General features: G+C 49.4%; 1 protein-coding gene across 13 annotated transcripts in view; it reads right to left on the minus strand.

Moving 5' to 3' along the window:
• TBC1D22A (TBC1 domain family member 22A) overlaps positions 1 to 21,879 on the minus strand; it is a 414,723-nt gene that overhangs the window by 253,850 nt on the left and 138,994 nt on the right. For all 13 annotated transcript variants that reach the window (XR_012418607.1, XR_012418608.1, XR_012418606.1 and 10 more), the window contains one exon: positions 4,751 to 4,865. Coding sequence is in view for 10 of the 13 variants with exons in the window: in XM_065521728.2 (XP_065377800.1) it covers positions 4,751 to 4,865 (115 nt within the window). In the remaining 3 variants the exon portion in view is untranslated. The remainder of the gene's footprint in view (positions 1 to 4,750; positions 4,866 to 21,879) is intronic.

Genomic DNA, 21,879 nt, shown 5'->3' on the forward strand with positions numbered 1-21,879 from the left:
TACAGATTTGTTCCCCATATGCTTGGAGAGGTTGAGGTTAGCACTAGTGAGGAGTGTGCAAGCGGGTTTGTGTCTGTGTGGTTGTGTGTGTCTGTGTGCAGAAGCCTGCACACCTGTGTGCATAGCATGTGTGTGTGCAAGTGCATGCGCTAAATATGCATTTACAGACTCTGCATCCATCAACAGCAGGACCAAACTGCCCTTCCCAAATACTGGCGAGCTCCACGAGGAGACCTGGGATGCATACCATGTATTCCTGACTCAGGCTGGCAATGTCCTGGCACCCACGGAGACCCATGGAACCCTGAGCACACCTCCACACAGCTTGAGCATGGCTCCCCCACTACAAACTGTTCCTCTGACTCTGACGTGCTGGCCGGCCTCCTGCTGAAGACGAACACTCTCTCCTGTGCTGGGAAGCAGTTCACCTAGTTGACTGGTCTGCCTTCAGACCAGGTCCTGTGTGTCAACCTCAACCACCGCAGCTCTCATTAGTTGCTTAGCAATGAGACAACCTCCTATGAAATCATAAATGGAAATGAAGTGTCAGAGGGGTTGCAATAAAATTCACTACATGGATATGTCCTTATCCTAGGAGGATAATCCGTCCTCGGGTAAAGCTCATCTCTCCAGATTACAGAAAGGATGGGAATCTGAAGCCCACCACATCCTTCTTTCCAAGTCAAAGAACGTAACACTGAGAGGGCTCTGAGTACCAGCACGTGCAGCGTCGGAACCTCCCACTGACAGCCAGAACAAGGAGCCACTCCCGAAGAGCTGTTCCTACTCAGGACCTGTGCCACGCTCCAGGATTCCCCACGTCCTGTGGAACCAGTGGGAGCATGCGGCAGGCCAGGAGCTGTGGATCTTTAAAGGTTCTGGACACATGGCGAACACATGTCCCCAGAAAGAGCCCAGTTCCCACTAAGGCGTCACAGATCTGTCTGCTGTTGTCTGAAAGCCCCTGGAGAAATCCCACACCCTGGGGATTTCTTAAACCTTTGATTAACTGAGATTCTGTCCTGTACTTCAAAGAAAGAGGAATATCCAAGTAACAACACAAGCTCACCGCCAGAACCAGGCCAGCTGCAGCTCTCAGAAGGTAGCCACGCCCGGGCTAGTGCTACAGGCAGCTGCACCAAAGGTGTACAAGCGGTCACGTGACAACCTGAACGCTGAGGCCCAAGGACTGGCGGGTGCTCAGGTGTCGAAAGCACAGAATCCCATTACCAGGTTCTACTCTCGGAAGGAACAGTCAATCTTGAAGATCTTCACTAAGCAGAGCGTCTGAGGTTTACTGGCTTGAAGACTCAGCAAACTAAGAGTTCAGCAAACCAGAACAGCCTCTCTGAAGGGGACCCGTGCCTCTGCCGGTGCTGGAGCCTGCAGGTCCCTGGTCTGTGAGCTTCCCCAGAAACCCTCCAATCTCATCCATGCAGCTGCCAGAGTGAATGTTCAAAGAGGAGAACCTGAGCACAGTAGCTGGGGGTTTTGCACGCCCTGAGACTCGACCCCAAGCTTCTCCTTCTGAGCACCGCAGCCCAAGTTGCCCTGCCCTTCCTCCCAGTGCCACTACTTGTCACTGTGCCTTGGATTCCAGGCCAGCCCTCCTGCTGCCCTCTCTGAATGCCCAGCCTCAACCTAGCTCCTCCTCATCCTGTGAGACATGGCTAAAACGTCACCTCACCCTGGAGGCCTCCCCTGACTCCTAAAAGGGGACAGGTCCTCACAGCAGCCCAGGCTTCCTCTTGATAATGTGAATGTTAATTACTTTAATTAAGACTTTAAATTACTCATCTAAAATCTGTCTTCCGTGCTACAACCACAAGCTCCGAGAGGGCAGGGATCAGGCTTTCCTTGTTCTCCTGCCCAGCTCCCACAGCACAGGGCCAGGAGATGCTCTGTCAATACTGGCCGCATTGAACGGAAGTCATATCCCCACCCCAGCACTCTGCACCAGACCCAGCAGCAGGGCAGGGCTCCATGAAGGGCTGCGTGAATGACAAAACTTCAGCCCCATAAGGAAGCTGGACAGCACACCATGCAAGTTAAACGCTTCTTTACAACATAACAAAAGATGGACTTGGACTATACTAATGAACATTCCCCAAACCTAGGAAGCAAGATCTAAAAAGGACTACAAATGCAATAATCACATGTGAAATCTGGGACCAAACTTCTTTTTTTTTTTTTTTTGAGATGGAGTCTCACTCTATCGCCCAGGCTGGAGTGCAGTGGCACCATCTGGGCTCACCGCAACCTTCGCCTCCCGGTCTCAAGCAATTCTCCTGCCTCAGCCTCCCAAGGAGCTGGAACTACAGGCATGTGCCACCACATCCAGCTAATTTTTTGTATTTTTAGTAGAGATGAGGTTTCACCATGTCAGCCAAAATGGTCTCGAACTTCGAACTCCTGACCTCGTGATCCATCCTCCTCAGCCTCCCTAAGTGCTGGGATTACAGGCATGAGCCACCGTGCCCAGCCCAAACATTTTTATATGTCCACTTAATAGCTGACCAACAGAAATAAATGATATGTTTTGCACAGATGTTTGAAAGTGACACTGTATACTCACACAATGTGTGGTTGTGTTCTGATGTGTGCATACGTGCGTGCATGTGCCTGCGTGTGTGACAGGGGTGCAGGAAAGATAGGGACGCAGGAAGGATGGGGACGCAGGAAGGACAGGGACGCAGGAAGACAAGGAAAGTGTCTCTGAGCTCATCTGAAGACACCACTCATAAGACACAAATTCCATTTTCTCCAGTCTTTCTTTCTTCCGGACAATGAAGACCGTGGTCATGCCCCTTCGTCCTGTCTTGCAGATAATCAGGCAAAAGCATCAAGAATCGCTTGGGTCTTACAACAGAAGTTGGTGGTAAAGTAGTTAAAACAAACTTATTTACCACATTAATTAAATGGTCTATTTAACACGGAATATCAATTCTCTAATCACATCTCAGTGGAACTTCTCCTTTCAATTAACAACTCTGAAGTCTACTGACAGAGGTCCTACTGTTCTAGGAGCATTAAGAGCATTTTCATTATCTGGCAAATGAGGGGTAAGAGGCAGAAAAGCAAAGCACGCTCAGGAGCGGCCTCTCCCCTACTTAAGAGATGATTAGGGAGTGAGGCGCGGCAGCTCTCATTAGTTGCTTAGCAATGAGACAACCTCCTATGAAATCATAAAGGGAAACAAAGTCTCAGAGGGGTTGCAATAAAATTCACTCCATGGATATGTCCTCATCCTCGGAGGATAATCTGTCCTCCGGTAACGCTCATCTCTCCAGATTACACCAAGGATGGGAATCTGAAGCCGACCACAAACTGGAAACGCTAAAAACACCATGTAATAAAAACAGGCAAGCGCCCAGTCCAGAAGGCTTGCAGGAAGACAAAACCGGGTTTAAATTAAAATGCTGTGAGTAAACAGTAAAGTCCCCTCTTTCCTATTTATTTTTCATTCATAGATGAATTTAAAAGCAGATCCTCACTTTTATTATCAGAGGTTTTAACTTAAAAACATATTCAAAACAGATTAAGTTATAGTACAGTTGATTGTGATAAAGGAAAACCATGCAGTGCTTAAAGGGAAACAGCATAAAAACATAGCCCAACCGAAACCACTGTTCAACCAGCTATTTCACAAGTAATTAATACTCTCATAAAACCAAATGTTACTAGTATAGCAAAAGTAGAAAAGGGATGAAATGCCACAGAAACGCAATTAAAGAAGATTGGATTTTCAGCTTGTAAGCAAAATATGTGACTGATGCTCTATCACCTTAATCTTAAATTCAAACCACTAACTGGGCATGGTGGCTCATGCCTATAACCCCAGCACTTTGGGAGGCCGAGGTGGGCAGATCATGAGGTCAGGAGTTCGAGACCATTCTGGCCAACATGGTGAAACCCCGTCTCTACCAAAAATGCAAAAATTGGCCGGGCGCGGTGGCTCAAGCCTGTAATCCCAGCACTTTGGGAGGCCGAGGCGGGCGGATCACGAGGTCAGGAGATCGAGACCATCCTGGCTAACACGGTGAAACCCCGTCTCTACTAAAAATACAAAAAACTAGCCGGGCGCAGTGGCGGGCGCCTGTAGTCCCAGCTACTCGGGAGGCTGAGGCAGGAGAACGGCGTAAACCCGGGAGGCGGAGCTTGCAGTGAGCTGAGATCCGGCCACTGCACTCCAGCCTGGGTGACAGAGCAAGACTCCGTCTCAAAAAAAAAAAAAAAAAAAAAAAAAATGCAAAAATTAGCTGGGAGTGGTGGTGCATGCCTGTAGTCCCAGCTACTCAGGAGGCTGAGGTAGGAGAATCGCTTGAATCCGGAGGGCGGAGGTTGCAGTGAGCCGATTTCACGCCACTACACTCCAGCCTGGGTGACAGAGCAAGACTCCATCTCAAAATAAACAAAATAAACAGACAGATTGACTGATTAAAACCATTAAAGTCAGTACTGTGATGGCCTTTAGAATAAACGACACTCCCCAAATATATTATCTAACTTCAAATATTGTTAAAAAGAAGATATTAATCATTACAACTGCAACTTAATGTCTTCAGTAGTTGAGCATGCGGATTAAAGACATTTTGGAAAGCTGTTGTCGATGAGAAAACTATTATTCTCTACTATTCCCTATCATTAATAACATTAAACTTAGTGGCAATTCTCAATATTGTTATAATTATGCATAGTAACACACGGCAAGTCCACCGAAGTTCACGTTTAAGTTTGCGGGAAATCTTACCTATGTATTCACAAATGAAGACCACAAAGAAAGGAGTGACGAGGTCATTTATCCCCTGGACGTATCCACTGGCGGGGTGGCGGATCGCCCATATGAACAAGATCCTTTCGAAAATCTGAAAGAAAATGGAACAGGTGATAAAGCACGAAGTAAACATGGCAGAAACTTTAAAATGAAAGCATCCATTACTTGAAATGTATATTGTATATTTTCATTGTCCCTAATATTAAGATACAAATATAAACAAAAATCAATTGCTTTTTTTTTTTTTTTTGAGACAGGGTGTTACTCTGTCGCCCAGGCTGGAGTGCAGTGGTGCCATCTCAGCTCACTGCAACCTCTGCCTTCCAGGTTCAAGCGATCCTCCCACCTCAGCCTTCCAAGTAGCTGGGACTATAGACACGAGCCACCACGCCCGGCTAATTTTCATATTTTTTGGTACAGACAGGGTTTCACCATGTTGGCCAGGCTGGTTGTGAACTCCTGACCTGAAGTGATCCACCCATCTCAACCTCCCAAAGTGCTGGGATTACAGGCGTGAGCCACCATGCATGGCCCTTAATTTTTTTTTTAATCAAGTTTGAATTATCTTAACTATTTATTATCTCACAAGCAATGTGCAGCATTTCACCAGCCCCTGGCTCAGTCCGTCCCTACGCTGGCTCTCACAGCAGAAGCTCTCTGCTCCTCCACACCCCACGGGCCACTGTGCAGCAGCACATGGCCTATCAGTGGAGACTTCCTCAGGGAGGGAGGCATGGATGAGTGAGGAGGTGGGTGCATGAGTGGATGGACAGGTGGGTGGATGGATGCTCTAAATTTCTCTCATTAAGTAAACAGGTTTCTTTAAACCTCTGAAAAGTTATCACCATTCAAGAAGACAAACTTAAACATCTTCCATCACTTACAAAATCTTAGCAGGGATTCAGGTACCCAGGCCAGGCATGCAGGAGTCATCCCGGCCTCCTCCCTTCCAATACTCTCAGTATATTCAGTTGATCCCTCTCTCCACCATCTCTTCCTCCCACCCACTCTCTTCCATCTTCACTCATAAGGAGGGTTTTATTATACCAACGTGCAACACAGTCCTATCACCCACACCATACACGTGCACATGCGGCTGAAGAGCTCTGTGTGCTCCTCACCTCCCACGGACAGAGCCTCCACCACCACCAGCACAGGCCCAGTGCAGTGTCCCTGGCCCCTCAGTCTGGTCTCCGCCCCGGATCTCCCCAGCCAGCACCCACATTGTGGGTGCACTGAGCTACAGCACTCTTCCCCAGCTGAGCCTGCCAGCCATCAGCCCGTGCTCCTACCGCTGCCTGGAAAGCCTGTCACGCCTGCATCCTGAGTCTCAACACCCCTGGCTTCCGGGATTCACCTCAAACATCACTCCCTCCGTGAAGACTCTGCTGCCACCTGTTCCCCCTCCACTCTCTTTCTGGAAGAGCCAACCACTACCTACTTTGTGGCCCCCTAGTTCCCACTCCTCTCCACTGGGTCACTGGCTGATGGCTCCAGCCTGACCTTCGGGCTGCCTGGCAGCTAAGGCCGGGTCCAACTGCTCTGTCCAGGCTCATCCACACAAGCAAGGCACAGGAGGTAGACTTCAGCAACACACACTCTGTCAGATGGATGAATTACATCGCTTCCATACAAACTCGGCCCCGCAGAGCCGACCACGCTCGCACCCTGAGGAGTCGATCTCTTCCTACACTGCGTACAATCCTAAATCTTACTGGGCTTGGCAGGCTCCATCCCCAAAATCACTATCAACCCAGGACTTACAAAGGAGGGACCTGGAGCCGACAGGTGAAGTCTCTCAACCCAAGGAACCTATCTAGAGTGGCCTCACCAGCCCTCAAGTCTAGGCCCCGCCCTATCCCCACGCTAGCATGCAGTCCACACGGCTGTTCAGATGAGTAACAGAGCAACTGCCTAACACAGCAGGCACCTGAGAGACGCCGGTGGAATGAGTAATACATTCGCGCATATACATTCATACGTGCTTTTCATTTTCAGTCCACAACTTTCTAGAGAGAACTGAATATTTAACATCAAAGACCAAACCCACTCAACAACACAGTGCTATTTAAGAATTTCTCACGTACCACAGCTTCGCAAATGATGTGAATGCTATTTAACCGAGCTGCAAGCAGTGGCCAGAGGAGCCATGTGGGGGCAGCCCCTCGGTGGCCCCAGAGGGAGATGAAGAAGCGGGACGGCAACAGGAAGGGCCCCTCGGCCAACAGTGCTGCACCACGAGTCACCAACGCGCAGCCCCATCCCTGCCCGGCCACTGAGGCATGAAGGAAGAAGCCAAGGGGACGGCGTGTGACTAGAAGACAGGGAGGCTAGGCCCACGAAGGCAGGCATGGGGCACAGGTCCAGCTCAACAGCCCTTGGGTCTGTTCACCAGCAAGCCTCTGAGGGGCCTGTGAGCCCCCGAAAGGGTCAGGAGCAGGAGGTGGAGGGGAAGGGGCCACACGAGAACAGGAGCAGCAGCAACAGAAGGAAAAAGGAATGACAGAGGTGGTGACTCCACGGAAGCTGACCACACAGTCATGAAGAAATGGAGAAACTCTGCCCAGCTCCTCCTCACCAAAAAGGTCCAAGGTGCCTGAGGCCACTGATATCCCTCCACACGCATCCAGGGGGCCACGGCAGCCAGCAGCCACCGGACCTGTCCCTGTCACCACACGGTGTCCTCTACAGCCCAGGGAACAGGTAGTGCAGCGCCCCAGGAGCACACACCCTGGACAGAGGGAGTCAAGGCAGGCACCGCCCAGAGCAGGGGGCAGTCACACTGCAGAATGAGAGAGAGACACAGAGAGAGAGAGAGAGAGAGAGAGAGAGAGAGCAAGCACGTGTGACTGTGTGTGTACAGGAAGACTTTAGGCAGTGGAGCACTCCCACCATTTAACAAGGCCCCTCACTTTCAGAGGGCTTGTCTCACACATGCACGCACACACACACACACACACAAACACACTCTCAAGCCTGAACCTACTCATACGCATGAATGCAATACTTCCCTTAGCAGCCTAAGTGCCGGAGAAAACCAATTTGGCAAATAGGACATACCCAGCTTCACCCAGGGAGGACGCCAAGGGGACCTAAGTCCTCTCGGCACAACAAGTTCCTGGGTTGTGTGGAACATGAAACAGGCTGCTGCAGGGAGAGAGATCTGAACAGGCCGGAGCCCCTGACTCGGTTACACAGCAGAAGGCTCCATGAGGCCGCGTCTCTGAGCTGTACCTGAGATAGACCGAGTTCTGCCTGAGCACAGCCTCGGGACAGACACAGAATGCGGAACGCACTATGGGGCAAATCGGTGGCACCAAACAGGCACAGCGGGAGGTGGCGAAGCCTTCAGTTAGCAAACAAACAGTGCTGAAGCACTTGCCACGTGAGTGCCCTTTCACGGGCAACCCAACGACCCAGCAATTACCTTCTTCCCCTCATCCAAGTCAGGGCAGAGGGCCTCCGTCCACCCAGACGCCGGGACGCTCTGCACCAGCCTGGGTAGTAATGCCCTTTAAAAGAGCACGCGTGTACTACTTTGAGGAAAAATGGAGAATTCCGATTTCTTATTGACTGAAGAAAGCTAACAGTCAGTCCAAATTCTTCAGATTGAACTCTGCTTGATGTCCGCTGTCATCCCACTAACATGTAAATAAAGGACAGCCAGCTCAAGCATTGAACAAAAATGACCTTTAACGCAGCAAGCAGGCTAAAACAGTGAAAAGCGGGTGTCCTGTGGCAGCGTATGACACTGCACACAAAGCCTGGCTCTGCCACTAAAGGCACGTGCTTTTAGGCCATTGCCCCTGAGGCCCACCCCTCAGAGAATCCCAGGGAGACCTGCGGACCCCAGAGGCCATCACCACTATAGCAAACCCCAGACGGGTGTGGCATCCAACCCTTTCCCCCTACTCCACTGCCACAAGCCTGACCACCATCACCTTGTGCCTGGTCCACAGTGAGTCTCCTGGCTGGTCTTCCTGCTAACACCCCCACGCTCCGCATCCTGCTGAGCAGCAGAGATTGCTGCTAAAAACGTCAGGTCACACCGTCCGTCCCCGTGGCTTCCCAAGACCCTGATGAGACCACGCACTCCTGAGCACGGCTTCAGGTGCGTGCCCAGCCACTCCCTGCTCTCTGGCCTCCAAACCGGCACTGGGTGCTCTCTCACCAGGCCCAGCCACTCCGCAGCTGTCTCGGGGCCTTTGCACTGCTGCTCTTTCCACCTGGAATCCCCACCTCCCAAACTTCCCACAGCTCCCACGATGTTCCACCCAAGGTCTTAGTTCACATGCATCTCCTCAGAGACAAGCTCCTCTACCACCTCCCCACCCAAAGCAGCAGCTCCTCCACCGCGCCAGCCCGGCTCTGGCCTGCGGCTCTCGCCCAGTTCAAGATGGGTCTCTGGGAAGGGTTTCCTCCACACCCTTTACTGCGGCACCCTCAGTCCTGCACGGCCAGCACAGAGGAGGACTGGGAAGCTCTTTGTGGCTGAATGGAGGTGCGGACGGTGGAGGCGCGGACGGTGGAGGCGCGGACTGTGCAGGCGCGGACGGTGCAGGCGCGGATGGTGCAGCTGCTCCCTGGTGCCCTGCATGTGAGCCCTCCCCTTCCTCCCTTCTCCAGGTTTTGTGCCATTGGCAGGGCCTGGGCTCATTCTGGGAGTCTGTGGGGACAGATAATGAATGCCATGGGTGCCTGCCTGGGTTTGTGATCAGCCTCTCCCATCTGTTTCCTCTACCAGGCAATGCTGCAGCCTGGCACTTCAAACATCAACCAGTCAGGACCTCCGGGCCCCCACTGTCTGAGTGGAAAAACGCACAGAGAGGAAGGGGCAGAAGTAACTCCATCGAAAGGGACAGGGAAGATAGGAGCACTTGGTGAAGGGAGACTGCAGAGAGGTGACGGGAAGAGAGGGGGGTGAAAGCTGAGGCGGGAGGAGGAGAGGAGCCTTCTATGCAGAGAAAAGAGCATGTGTGCACACACGGAGAAGAACACACGCACACACACTGAGAAGAGCACACACACAGAAGAGCACACACAGAGAAGAGCACACACACACACACACACAAGAGCAAACACACGTGGAGAAGAGCACATGCACAGAGAGCAGCACACACACACGTGTAGAGCACACATACAGAAGAGCACACACACGTGAAGAGCACACACACATGAAAAGCACACACACACAGAGAAGAGCACACACACACAGAAGAGCGCACACATGTGGAGAAGAGCACATGCACACAGAGAAGAGCACACACACATGAAGAAGAGCACACACGGAGAAGAGCGCAGAGAAAATCCCGTGTACACACACACAGAAGAGTGTAAGTGCATCGATCCACACCCACAGGGAAAAGCTCATGCACACATGCAGAGAACACACACGCACACACATGAAAAGCTCACGCGCACATATACACAGGGAGGAAAGAGCCCGTGTACATACACAGAGGCACATGCGCACATACACAAAAAAGAACACACACACACAGCCACGGGCCAGTGAAACAGCTCAGCGTCTATCTGGGAACTACATGTGGCTGAGAAACGGACTGAACAGCCTTTCCTTAGTGACTTGCTCGTAGGTGGAGAGCTGTTTCTTTTCTCCCTGAAAAGCCTTCCTATTTCCAATAAGCCAAGCATCTGGGATGGAGAGGACCTGCCAGATGAAACCCACGGTGCGTGCTTCCGCATCTGCCATCAGTGCCGAGTCCCTGCTGCTAAGAGAAGGCCTGAGCATGTTTCCTGCTCAGGGATGTGCTGCCTGCAAGCTGTGTCCAGGCCCACCGTCCCCACTGTAGACAGCGGCACCCAGGCAGCTCACCTATCCTAAACGCACACCAGCCTCGCCAATTACATCACTGCCACAAACCGCGCAGAGCCATGCAGCCCTCCCCAACATTTATTCTGGGCAGGCTCTCCTTGCTCTTTGTGTAATTACGGATCTAAACTCACCTCCTGGCTGCTTAGCTCCCTCCAACGATAGCTATTAATTTAGAAAGTAAGAAAACATATATGATTTACATTTCTTTGGGTAGCACCAGGGAAGAAAAGGTAAATTACTTGCTTGAATTTCCTGCAGCCGCCCTTTCTCCCATCACTGCTGTGCTGGGGACACACCAAGAACCAAGATGGCTCCATCCTCGACTAAGCCAAACGCAGGTCGCAGGTCGCGGGTCACAGGTCCCAGGCTCCCCGCACGTGGCTGAAAGGCTAATGTGAGCCTCACCTGCCTGCAAATCATCCTAGCTCAACTTACCCCAGCAGCAGGACCTCCCACCAACCCACCAGAAAAGTGCAAAAGCAGCAGCCATCCCACCAACGCAGCAGACGGAAACCGATCTCTTAAAATGCTACCACAGATCAGCCTTGTCTAGACTCGGAAGAGGAAAATCCCCACCACCTACAACAATGGAAACAAGTTTCCACAAACAGAGAATGCCTGGGACACTGGAAAGTCATGACCCCAGAACGATGGTCTGATTCCTGCCTGCCCACAGGCTGTGGAACAACCTGCGGGAAACCAGCAAGGCAGGGGGAAGCTCGGCTCCCAGGTTCAGGACATCCCTGGCCATGCCCCAGAGGCTCCCTTGGCCCCAATCTCTAGGACCTCTGGCCCTCGAGTGTCCGCCTTGAGACCCCCACTCAGCTCAGTCCCCAGAGACCCTGCCTGTTCCCCCACCTGCCAGCCAACTGTAGGCTCCTCTTCCGGCGCCCACCCCGTGCCCTCCTTCCCGGGGCCGGCTGCAGGGCTGGAAGCTAAGAATGCCAGCCCAGGGGGTGGCTACTCAGAACACCCTGCACGGACCCAAATCAATCCGCTGCTTTACCAACTTGTTCACGAAAGACTCTGAGCAGAGGTGACAGTCACAGATCCCGAGCTCCTCTTCATGCTGGCAGGCTGTGAGGCCACCTGACAGGATGACTATCTCCATCAGAAAGGACAGAGGCCTTCTCCAGGCCCGGGCTTCCCTTTCCTTGCAGCTGCTACTGTTCTCACTGACTCATTCCTTTTATCTTTTGTCTTAAATCACTTCATACGAGTTATGCCAGTATTCTGAAATGGCAAAAACTAGTTCTAATCCCAAAGTAATTTAGTATCATTTTTAAAACTCCTTCCCAAATCACCTGATTTGTACTGTGGCACCTGAGGGTCCCCACCGTCCCCCTCAGAAAGCTGCAGAGGCTTTAAAACATTTTCTCGGCCAGGCACGGCGGCTCACGCCTGTAATCCCACCACTTTGGGAGGCCAAGGCAGGCAGATCACCTGAGGTCAGGAGTTCGAGACCAGCCTGACCAACATGGAGAAACCCCGTCTCTACTAAAAATACAAAATTAGCCAGGTACGGTGGTGCTGCCTGTAATCCCAGCTACTCCGGAGGCTGATGCAGGAGAATGGCTTGAACCCGGGAGGCGGAGGTTGCTGTGAGCCGAGATCACGCCATTGCACTCCAGCCTGGGCAAAAAGAGTAAAAATCCGTCTCAAAAAAAAAATAAAATAAAAATAAAAAAATAAAAATTCTCATCCTAGTCACCAGCAGGCAAGCCAGGAAAGCGCTCACAGCTGAGAGCGCATTCGGAAGGTATTGCCGAGGGTTACCCTGAAATTATCCTGCCGCGTGATTTTCACCACAATGAGCTCGCCACACAGCAGACATCACTGAAAGCCTTTTGGAAGAAAAAGAGGTCCCATCCCCAACACCAAGGGACACATGCTGTGGGACTTTGAAGCCCTGCATCAAATAATCGTACCTTTTTTTCCCCCCTCAAAAAACTACATTGAGCCAGTTCTAAGCTTTTGCTCTCAGACTGGTAAATATAGACATATATATACTTTTTAAATTTAGATATGTGTATATATACACACACATATATACACATACATACATATATATATGACAGATTTCACATCATTTTTTCCAAATAAGCATTTTCAAAGTCTACAGGGTGACACTTAAAAGGGTTTGGGTAAAAGTTAAGCATGCCACCTCCCTTGAAGGTGCATCCACTGGCGGCAGGGCCCTCAGCAGCAGCCGGGCAAGCTCTGAGCAACTGACGCTTTTCCCGGTTTGCTGGGAGTTCCTGCCACCCCTCAATCCCAACCACTACCCAGTGCCTCCACTGCTGCCTTAGACAGTCTCAGACAGAAAAGAAGTCAGGTAAGAACCTCTTTAAGGAAATTCCTTTCCTCCCCGCTCCACTGGGGCCGTCCCACAGCAGCGGCCCAGCCAAAAGGAAACACGCTCCCGTGTGCTGCTTCTTACCCTGCTGGGGCAGGCACAGGAAGACCTGGCAGCTGCAGAACACTGAGGGGGCCTCTCAGACTCCCCACGCCCCCGGACAGGGCCCGATTCCTCACAACTCCCTCAGGACCTTGCTGGCCCCTCTAGACTCACACTCAGAGCAGTGACCAGAGGCAAGAGCTAGGGTGGAAGTCCACTAAAGTGAAACAGGAAGAGCCGACAAGTCCCCAAATTCAAGCGGCAAAAGCCAGAGGTACAGAGCCAAGAATCTCAGAGGAGAGGCCTAGCCAGCCGGAGCAGCCACCAGGGTGGGGAGGGCACACAGGCTGGCTCGATGCAGGGAGAGGGTCTGGTCCACGGCTTCCCCGAGTACAGCCACCCCTGCAGGCTGAACCTTGCTCTGCTACCTTGCTCTGCTGTGGGTTCTCGAAGGGGAGCCCATTCGCCTGCAGCCTGGGGTGGCTGGGCCACTGAGCTTCACCTTGGCCCCTGGCCCCAGGCACTCACCAGGCCGCGGTCTTGCACCCTGCAGGCCATGAGGCTGGGCTGCAGAGTCCCCGGCAGAAAAGATCCACAGAGACACCAGGTACACCAGAGAGGGTCCGCGGCCCAACCGGGCCGGGAAATAGAAGAAACCACAGAGCAGGGAAGCGAGGCAGCCCCAGCAATTCAGTATGACCCTCCAGAGTCGAGTGCCCCATACGCTGCCCCTCCTCGGGCTGTCCTCTCCAATTCTTTCAGCCACCCTGGAATGGAGTCGGCAGGATGCAAACTGTGGTTTCACTGACAACTGTACATGGTCTCTCTGGGTTTCATGCACATGTCTTCATCCCTCACTTCAACTGTGTGCCGCTGAGGACAGACATCGGAGTCTTCACGTCACCCCGTGCCCACCGGGTGCCTGCCTGCTGCTGTTCTTCAGGAATCACAACCTTACACCTTTGTGTGTCAAAAATCCAGATGTGTTACTTGCAGTTATCGCAGGAAAGGCGAAAACAATGTGCCCACTTGAACGGGGCTCTAAGTGACGGGACTCTGGAGGCAAACAGTCAGCTCAGTGCACTCTGAGTGGAGGCGAACAGTCAGCTCAGTGGACTCTGAGTGGAGGCGAACAGTCAGCTCAGTGCACTCTGAGTGGAGGCGAACAGTCAGCTCAGTGGACTCTGAGTGGAGGCGAACAGTCAGCTCAGTGCACTCTGAGTGGAGGCGAACAGTCAGCTCAGTGGACTCTGAGTGGAGGCGAACAGTCAGCTCAGTGGACTCTGAGTGGAGGCGAACAGTCCGCTCAGTGCACTCTGAGTGGAGGCGAACAGTCAGCTCAGTGCACTCTGAGTGGAGGCGAACAGTCAGCTCAGTGCACTCTGAGTGGAGGCGAACAGTCAGCTCAGTGGACTCTGAGTGGAGGCGAACAGTCAGCTCAGTGCACTCTGAGTGGAGGAGAACAGTCAGCTCAGTGCACTCTGAGTGGAGGAGAACAGTCAGCTCAGTGCACTCTGAGTGGAGGCGAACAGTCAGCTCAGTGCACTCTGAGTAGAGGCGAACAGTCAGCTCAATGGAAGGGCTGGTCTAGCGGACACAGCGGGGCCCTGTACCAGGACAGCAACTTGCATTGCAATGAGCGAGCTGTCGCTTAAGTGGTGATATTATCTAGCAAAGGGCAGTAAAGGAAGGACGACTTATGGATGTGGCTGTGTTTAAGGACAACACGGAATAATCTGAAGTGGTTCAAACAAGAAGTACTCACTGCATATCATTAGCTACTGAAGTTCTAGTAACATTCGTGATGTTCGCATCTTTGTCAGAGAGTGGGAATTCATTAAAAGTAGTACAAATTTTAAACTCTTCCCAAGGTATCTTTTCGCAAATCAGTTAATACTCAACAATAATAAAAATGGTTGCTACTACTGGTTACCACCAGGGCGGAAGAAATTTAAAAACTAGAGGCATTCCCAGTTTGCTTGCCAAACTTTAGAAACCTGAACGCCAGAACACACGTGCTAATTCAGAAGCAAAAGGTTCTTCCTAAAAACCTCAACAGCACTCTCCCGCAGAAGGCGCCCAGGAGTGGCTTGAGGTCCCCTACCAAGGACCTCAGTCTTCACCATGTCCACCTAACAAACACCCCACATGCCTCCAAGGTAGGCCCGGAACACCAGCAGTTCAATGCACACAAGGGAGCTGAGAGACTCTGCGTAACTAAAAAGGAACTATATTGAAATTGAAAATGTTGCTGTACTCATGTTTACTTATAAACAATCTGATTTGAGAAATTTTAAAATACCATAATTCTACTATATACATCAGCAGTGTGACATCACAGTATATAAAGCGCCATGGAGATAATTTCTGGGAGAGGAGCAAAACAGAGAATTCTCCTGAGAAGACCTGTGGGATGTACAGCCCTCAAAATCCAGAAGCATCATAACCTCGGAAAGAAGAAATTATTTACAACTCAAGTTTCTGCAACATGATTCAAGGAACATTCTCCCCGTATGAATTATAACACTTGATGAATGAAACCAAAATCAAACTGTAGAAATCTAGAATATGGGTTAAAAGACAACCATATATCACATAAAATCCACACTGAGTATACCAAAACTACTGACTATATGTTTACAACCTAATTAATGGCTAGAACTCTCTCGCGACAAGCAGTAATGCTACATTTGGTGTGTGAATCACTCAACATTCGCCTCATTCAAATATGTTAATTTACAGACCACGTTTTGTGCCCACGTCAGGTATCTTGATAGGTTAGCAAAACACAGGGGTTTCATTACGTCCAAAGAGCTAAGTACTGAAAATAAACAATACTTTCACAGCAAACATCACAGGGTCACTATTACCAGAGAAAACAACACAGCTGAGAAGACTCCACATTAGAGCTTAACTGAAGAATCAGTACAATGGTCAGAAAGCACTCTCCAAATTAAAGAGAAACCTGGCTTCCATGTCTGGCAGCGTGGCACATCACACATTAGCAAACTTAATCCTGCAGGGTGGCCTGGCACGTGAGATGCCAACAAACTTCTGAAATACACTTTTAAAAATCCATTGTGACCAATTTGGATTTATTTCAGGGATATATATACAGTTGGCTCAATATAAGAAAATCTAATAGAATTCACTAGGTTAACAGATCAAAGAAGCAAAAACATATCTCAGAGGATGGGAGGAAAAAGGATTTGATAAACCTCCATAACCATTCATGATTTTAAAAATAAGAGCAAGGCACCCTCCTTAACATAGTAAAGATTAAAACCACAAGTCAGTGTTTAAAGTGTTAAAAGACTTCCCTTTAAAATCGGCAGTGCGACCAGGATGTTTGCTTTCGCCACTAGGATGAGCACATGAAGGCTTAGAGAAAATTGAGTTTGTAACGGGCAAAAATTAGAAAGAACTCCAGTGTCCGTCAACTGGTGCACAGACACACACACTGTGGTATGGCCATACGGGAATACTACTCAGCAGGAAAAGGCAATGAACTACTGATACTTGCAACAGCAGGCACGAACCTCAAAAACACGATGCCAAGTAAAAGAAGACACAGACTGAAGTCTACAGTTTGCACGATTCCATTTATATGAAATTCTACAAAAGAGCAGAACTCTATTGACAGAAAGATCAGCAGTTGTCAAGGGCAAGGGTGGGGAGAGGACACTGACACAAAGGGACGGGGAACCTCGCAGAGTGACGGAAATGTTCTGTATCACATATTAGGGGGTTGGTACACACCTATAAACACAGCTGTCAAGCTGGGCGTGGTTACTCAAACCTGTAATCCCAGCACTTTGGGAGGCCGAGGCTGGTGGATCTCGAGATCAGGAGTTCAAGACCGGCCTGACCAAGATGGTGAAACCTCGTCTCTACTGAAAATACAAAAATTAGCTGGACATGGTGGTGGGTGCCTATAATCCCAGCTACTCGGGAGGCTGAGGCAGGAGAATTGCTTGAACCCAGGAGGCGGAGGTTGCAGTGAGCCGAGATCGCGCCACTGCACTCCAGCAGCCTGGGCAACAGAGCAAGGCTCCGTCTCAAAACAAACAAACAAGCAAACAAAGAAAAAAAAAACTCACAGCTGTCAAAACATCCAATTATAAACCTAAAATAGGTGGATTTTATTAGACCTCGATAAAGCTGACCAGAGGGAGAGAAAGAGAAAAGGAAGGAGAAAAGGAGGAAGAGAAGGAAAGTAGCAACTGATCACCGTGGACCCAACCATCACCTGTGGAACGGATAAGTCAGTGTTTCCATAGATGCAGGGGGCTGGAGGGATGCTTACGGCAGAAATCCTTCTTCCTACTAGAAGCCCAAACTTTAGGGGAGCACATAACTAAAAAACTCAAAGTTACATTTTCCCTGATCCATACACCTAACTATACAACCATGTCACTTCGGATGACAGGCTAAGTCACAGCCAGTAAGAAACAAGCCAAAGAGCTATGCGCAGCTGCTGGGACACACGTTTAAAGTGGGGGTACGGCCTTCTCTACCCATGCCTTATTAGCCCTGCCAGTGGAAGGCAAATGTGATGAAGAGTGCTAGGCCAGCCGCCCTGGACCACGAGGTCAAAGACAAGCACACAGAGGAACAAACAATTTGCTGACAATGACCTCGTACTGGAGACAGTCATCGAGTTCTGTCCTGTGAAGGCACCATAATTAGGGATTTGCCATCACTTGCAGATGTATTCAAATCTAACCTCTACAATGCCAGAAACCATAACTCAATGTTTTCTACTGGCCAACACAAGACAAACTTTTTTTTTTGAGACAAAGTACTGCTCTGTCACCCAGGCTGGACTGCAGTGGCGCCACCTCGGCTCACTGCAGCCTCCACCTCCAAGGTTCAAGCAATTCTCCTGCCTCAGCCTCCCAAGTAGCTGGGACTACAGGTACACCCCACTACGCCTGGCTAATTTTTTAATTTTTCATAGAGACAAAGTTTCGCCATGTTGGCCAGGCTGGTCTTGAACTCCTGACCTCAGGTGATCTACTTGCCTTGGCCTCTCGAAGTGCTGGGATTACAGGCGTGAGCCACCACGCCCGGCCAAGACAAACATTTCAATACTTTCCTAAAGCCCCTTGCGCATCATTCAGTTTCCCCACACACACAAGGCTGTGCTCAGGTTACCCACTCTTCACACTCTGCCAGCCTGCAGGAGCCTGGCTCTCCCAGAAGCTCATCTACCCTCCAAGTTGATCCACTCTGCCAAGCATTGCTGAGCTGGGACCTGGAGAGGATCAGCACCCCCCAGGGGGAGCACGTGGGAGCCGAGCAAGACCCACTGCCGAGGGCGTGAAAGGAAACTGAATCTTGAAATCCCAAACTTATTGAGCCAAAGGGAAAAGTCCAGCTGGGAACTGGGCGACGCAAACCTCCCTTCCCCTTTTGGTTCCAAAATAAGAAGGCCACAAGATGAAGCTACACGCCTCCCCCATATTTTGCCCACAAGGAAATTCCTAGTGAGCTGCAAGACCTTTTAAGGTGCTTCTGCAAACATTTCACCATGGCAGTGTAAATGGATAGCTTATGTTTACAGGTGCAGTCTCCCCCGGCCCACCAGACACAGATGCGTATCTGATTGTTCCCCAGCCCCATTGTGTCTAGGTTATCTTATGTAACACACAGACTCCCTGCATCTTCCCTCTGCTCCATTTGTCTATGTCATTTTACGTTTAAAAGAAAAAATGCAGATTCACTGAGCCAGACAAAGGCATGAATGACTGTTGTTCTCTATCTCCCTCTTACATGAAAATTGTGCACTTCTCAATATCCGGCCCTGTCCCCTTTAAATTTGGAGCCCTGAAAATCATCGTGGGAGAAAACACAGACCTGAATTCCAGGCGTGCTTCCTTAACTTTGGCAAATAAACCTCCTAAAATGATCAAGAGTTGTCTCATCATTTTTCTCAATTGACAGGGGAAGCTTTCCAAACCAACAGCTCGAGGCCCACGGGGGTCAGAGACAAGAGGACCAATTGCTACCGCTAGCAGTGACTCAGGGTCCACACTCTGAGACCAAGGGGCCGAGAGGTCAGCCGTACAAAGAATGTGGCAAGTGGTAGGAAAAAATAAATAAGAATAAACCAAAGATCTTGTGGCAGGCTCTATTTCCCATTTTTAAAATCGTAAGTAAAAAGGAGATTATAATGAATTATTTCATTTTCCAGGTATGATAAGCACAATTACTAAAAAGGACAATCAAAGAGAAGCGTCTCATAATGGCTCCTTCCGTTGGACACTAATTTTCTCTTTTTGTATTCTACAATCTATAAGTACTTTTGCTTTAACAATCCTGAGTTGTTTTTTAACAGATTTACTGCACAGACAAGAAATGTCAAAGTTTAAAAGTGCATTTACTGAAGCAATCAACATGCAAAACAAAATATTTCAAACGATAAAAAAATTCAGCTTTAAAGAGATAACATTTACTATAACAAGAAAAAATATGATAACTAAGAATAAATCTAATAAAATATGTGAGGCAGGAGAATAGGGTCTGGAGGCAGGTAACCTATGGCCAATTCACACTAGCTTCCTAGAACTAAAAAAAAAAAAAAAAACTTTCCGTGCCCAGGTAACAAAAGAACCAGAGGCTACTCCCTTCACAATCCACCCTTTTTCTGCGTGGCAGATGAAATACTGAAAGTACCTCTGATTGGTCCCAGGCCAAGACTTCATCTGCATAGAAGTGTAACTTTGTGACTTCAGCCTCCGATTCATCACTTTCTGCAACCAATCAGACTGATCGTGGGCCACTACTTTATTTACATAGGGTGTACACCAAGTAACCAATGGGAAACCTCTAGAGGGTATTTAAACCCCAGAAAATTCAGCTACCAGGCCCTTGAGCTGCTTGCTCAGGTCCACTACTGACTGAGGAGTGTGCTTTCATTTTCAATAACTCTCTGCTGTTGTTGCTTCATTCTTTCCTTGCTTTGTTTGTGCATTTTGTCCAATTCTTTATTCAAAGCATCAAGAACCTGGAAACCCTCCATTGGTAGGTAACACATGTACAAGTCCCTTCATGGGGAAAATTCCAAAGTTTCACTGAAAAGCATTAAAAATGACTTTTAAAAGAGGAACGAGCACGTTCACGAAAATAAATATTTAATTTCATAAAGCTATCCATTCTCCCAAACTGAAAATTGTCTTTTCTGACCCCTAACTTTCCATGCAACAGAAAGATTCCATGCAATTCCAGTCATAAACCAAACAGACCTCAAAAACAAAAACCAAGTGAAAGACCTTGGCAAACTGACTCTGAGATGTGTGTGGAAGAACAAGGGGTGGGACTGGCCATCCACGGTGAAGAGGAAACTACTGGGCGGTGTGCGCCCCCACCAGGTAGGAGGACTTCATGAAGCTAAATTACTTGCAAGGTGCAATATGAAGGGAAGACTCCCTAAATACTGGGACCAAAAACAAAAAACACACAACACAGATCTATATGAATGTGGTAGTGACAGAAAACAGGAGTGACGTCGCAAATACGGTAGACGAGCTGGACCCAACAACAGTATGGGGCCTGCCGCTGTCTCAGGAGGAAATTAAACAGATTCCTACCTCCCATCACACAGCCATCAACTGCAGATGAATTGAACACGGAGGCATGAAAAGCAAAACTTTTGGATGAAAATCTGGGCAGACACCTTCATGTGTAGAAAGAGGTTCTTCAGATAAAGCGCGAACCAGTGCTCACCAAAAGAGACTGTGAAGTTCAACCACACTAAAGCTAACAACTTCTGATCATCAAGATCCACCAGGAGAAAAGGAAGAGAAAAGCTGCAGGGGGCAGAAGATCTTTGCAACATACAAACTGACAAAGAATCAGAATTCTTCCCATGTCAAGATCAATAACTCATGAAAGAGTGAATCAGCAAACCAAAAGAAAAATGGGCAAAAGGCAGGAACATTTTGCCGAAGGGGGAAGACAGAAGACATCCGTAAATATACAGAGATATTTAACTCTGAGAGCAACCAGAGAAACGAACTGAGGACTCCAGTAGGAATATCCACCAGAGCAACAAAAACAAGAAGTCCGCGGCATGAAGAACTGGCAAAGAAGTGCGGCGCGCGGAGGGAACGCTCACACGCTGCAGAGGGGAGATGTGTTGGCAGAGGCCGTCTGGGAAGTGTGTGGACATTATCTTGAAGGTACAACAAGCACACACCACACCCAGTGATGCAATCATTGTACTGCTTTGTAAACGCCTTAGAGAAACCTTACCTGTGGGCACCTGCATAAACGTACGTGAAGGCTCCAGATAACACCCTTCCTAACAGCAAAACATCAGAAACAACCCAAATGTCCAACAGGAAGAAGGCGAAGGAGAGTGTGGAATATTTAAATAACAAACCATTATACAACTAGATACAACAGATTCGCTGAATCTTAGAAAACAATGAGAGAGGCCGGGCGCCGTCGCTCACACCTGTAATGCCAGCATTTTGGGAGGCCAAGGAGGGCAGAGCACTTGAGATCAGGAGTTCGAGACCAGCCTGGCCAACACAGCAAATCCCCATCTCTACAGAAAATACAAAAATTAGTTAGGTACAGTGGTGGGTGCCTGTAATCCCAGCCCAGGGAGGCTGAGGCAAAAGAATCACCTGAACCCAGGAGGTGGAGGCTGCAGTGAGCTGAGATGACACCACTGCACTCCAGCCTGCGAGACAGAGCAAGCCTCTGTCTCTAGATAAATAAAGGAAAAAAACAAGAGGCAGAGACCAGACTACACAAAGAGTGATGCAGCTCCGAAAGACCCAAATTAAATGAATACATTGTGTTCCTACTGTCCCATGAATGAAAGTCACAAAGAATCGAAAACATAAAAGGCAAGAAAGCATC

The sequence above is a fragment of the Macaca fascicularis genome, chromosome 10 (genome assembly GCF_037993035.2).
Source record: "Macaca fascicularis isolate 582-1 chromosome 10, T2T-MFA8v1.1".
NCBI lineage: Eukaryota > Metazoa > Chordata > Mammalia > Primates > Cercopithecidae > Macaca > Macaca fascicularis.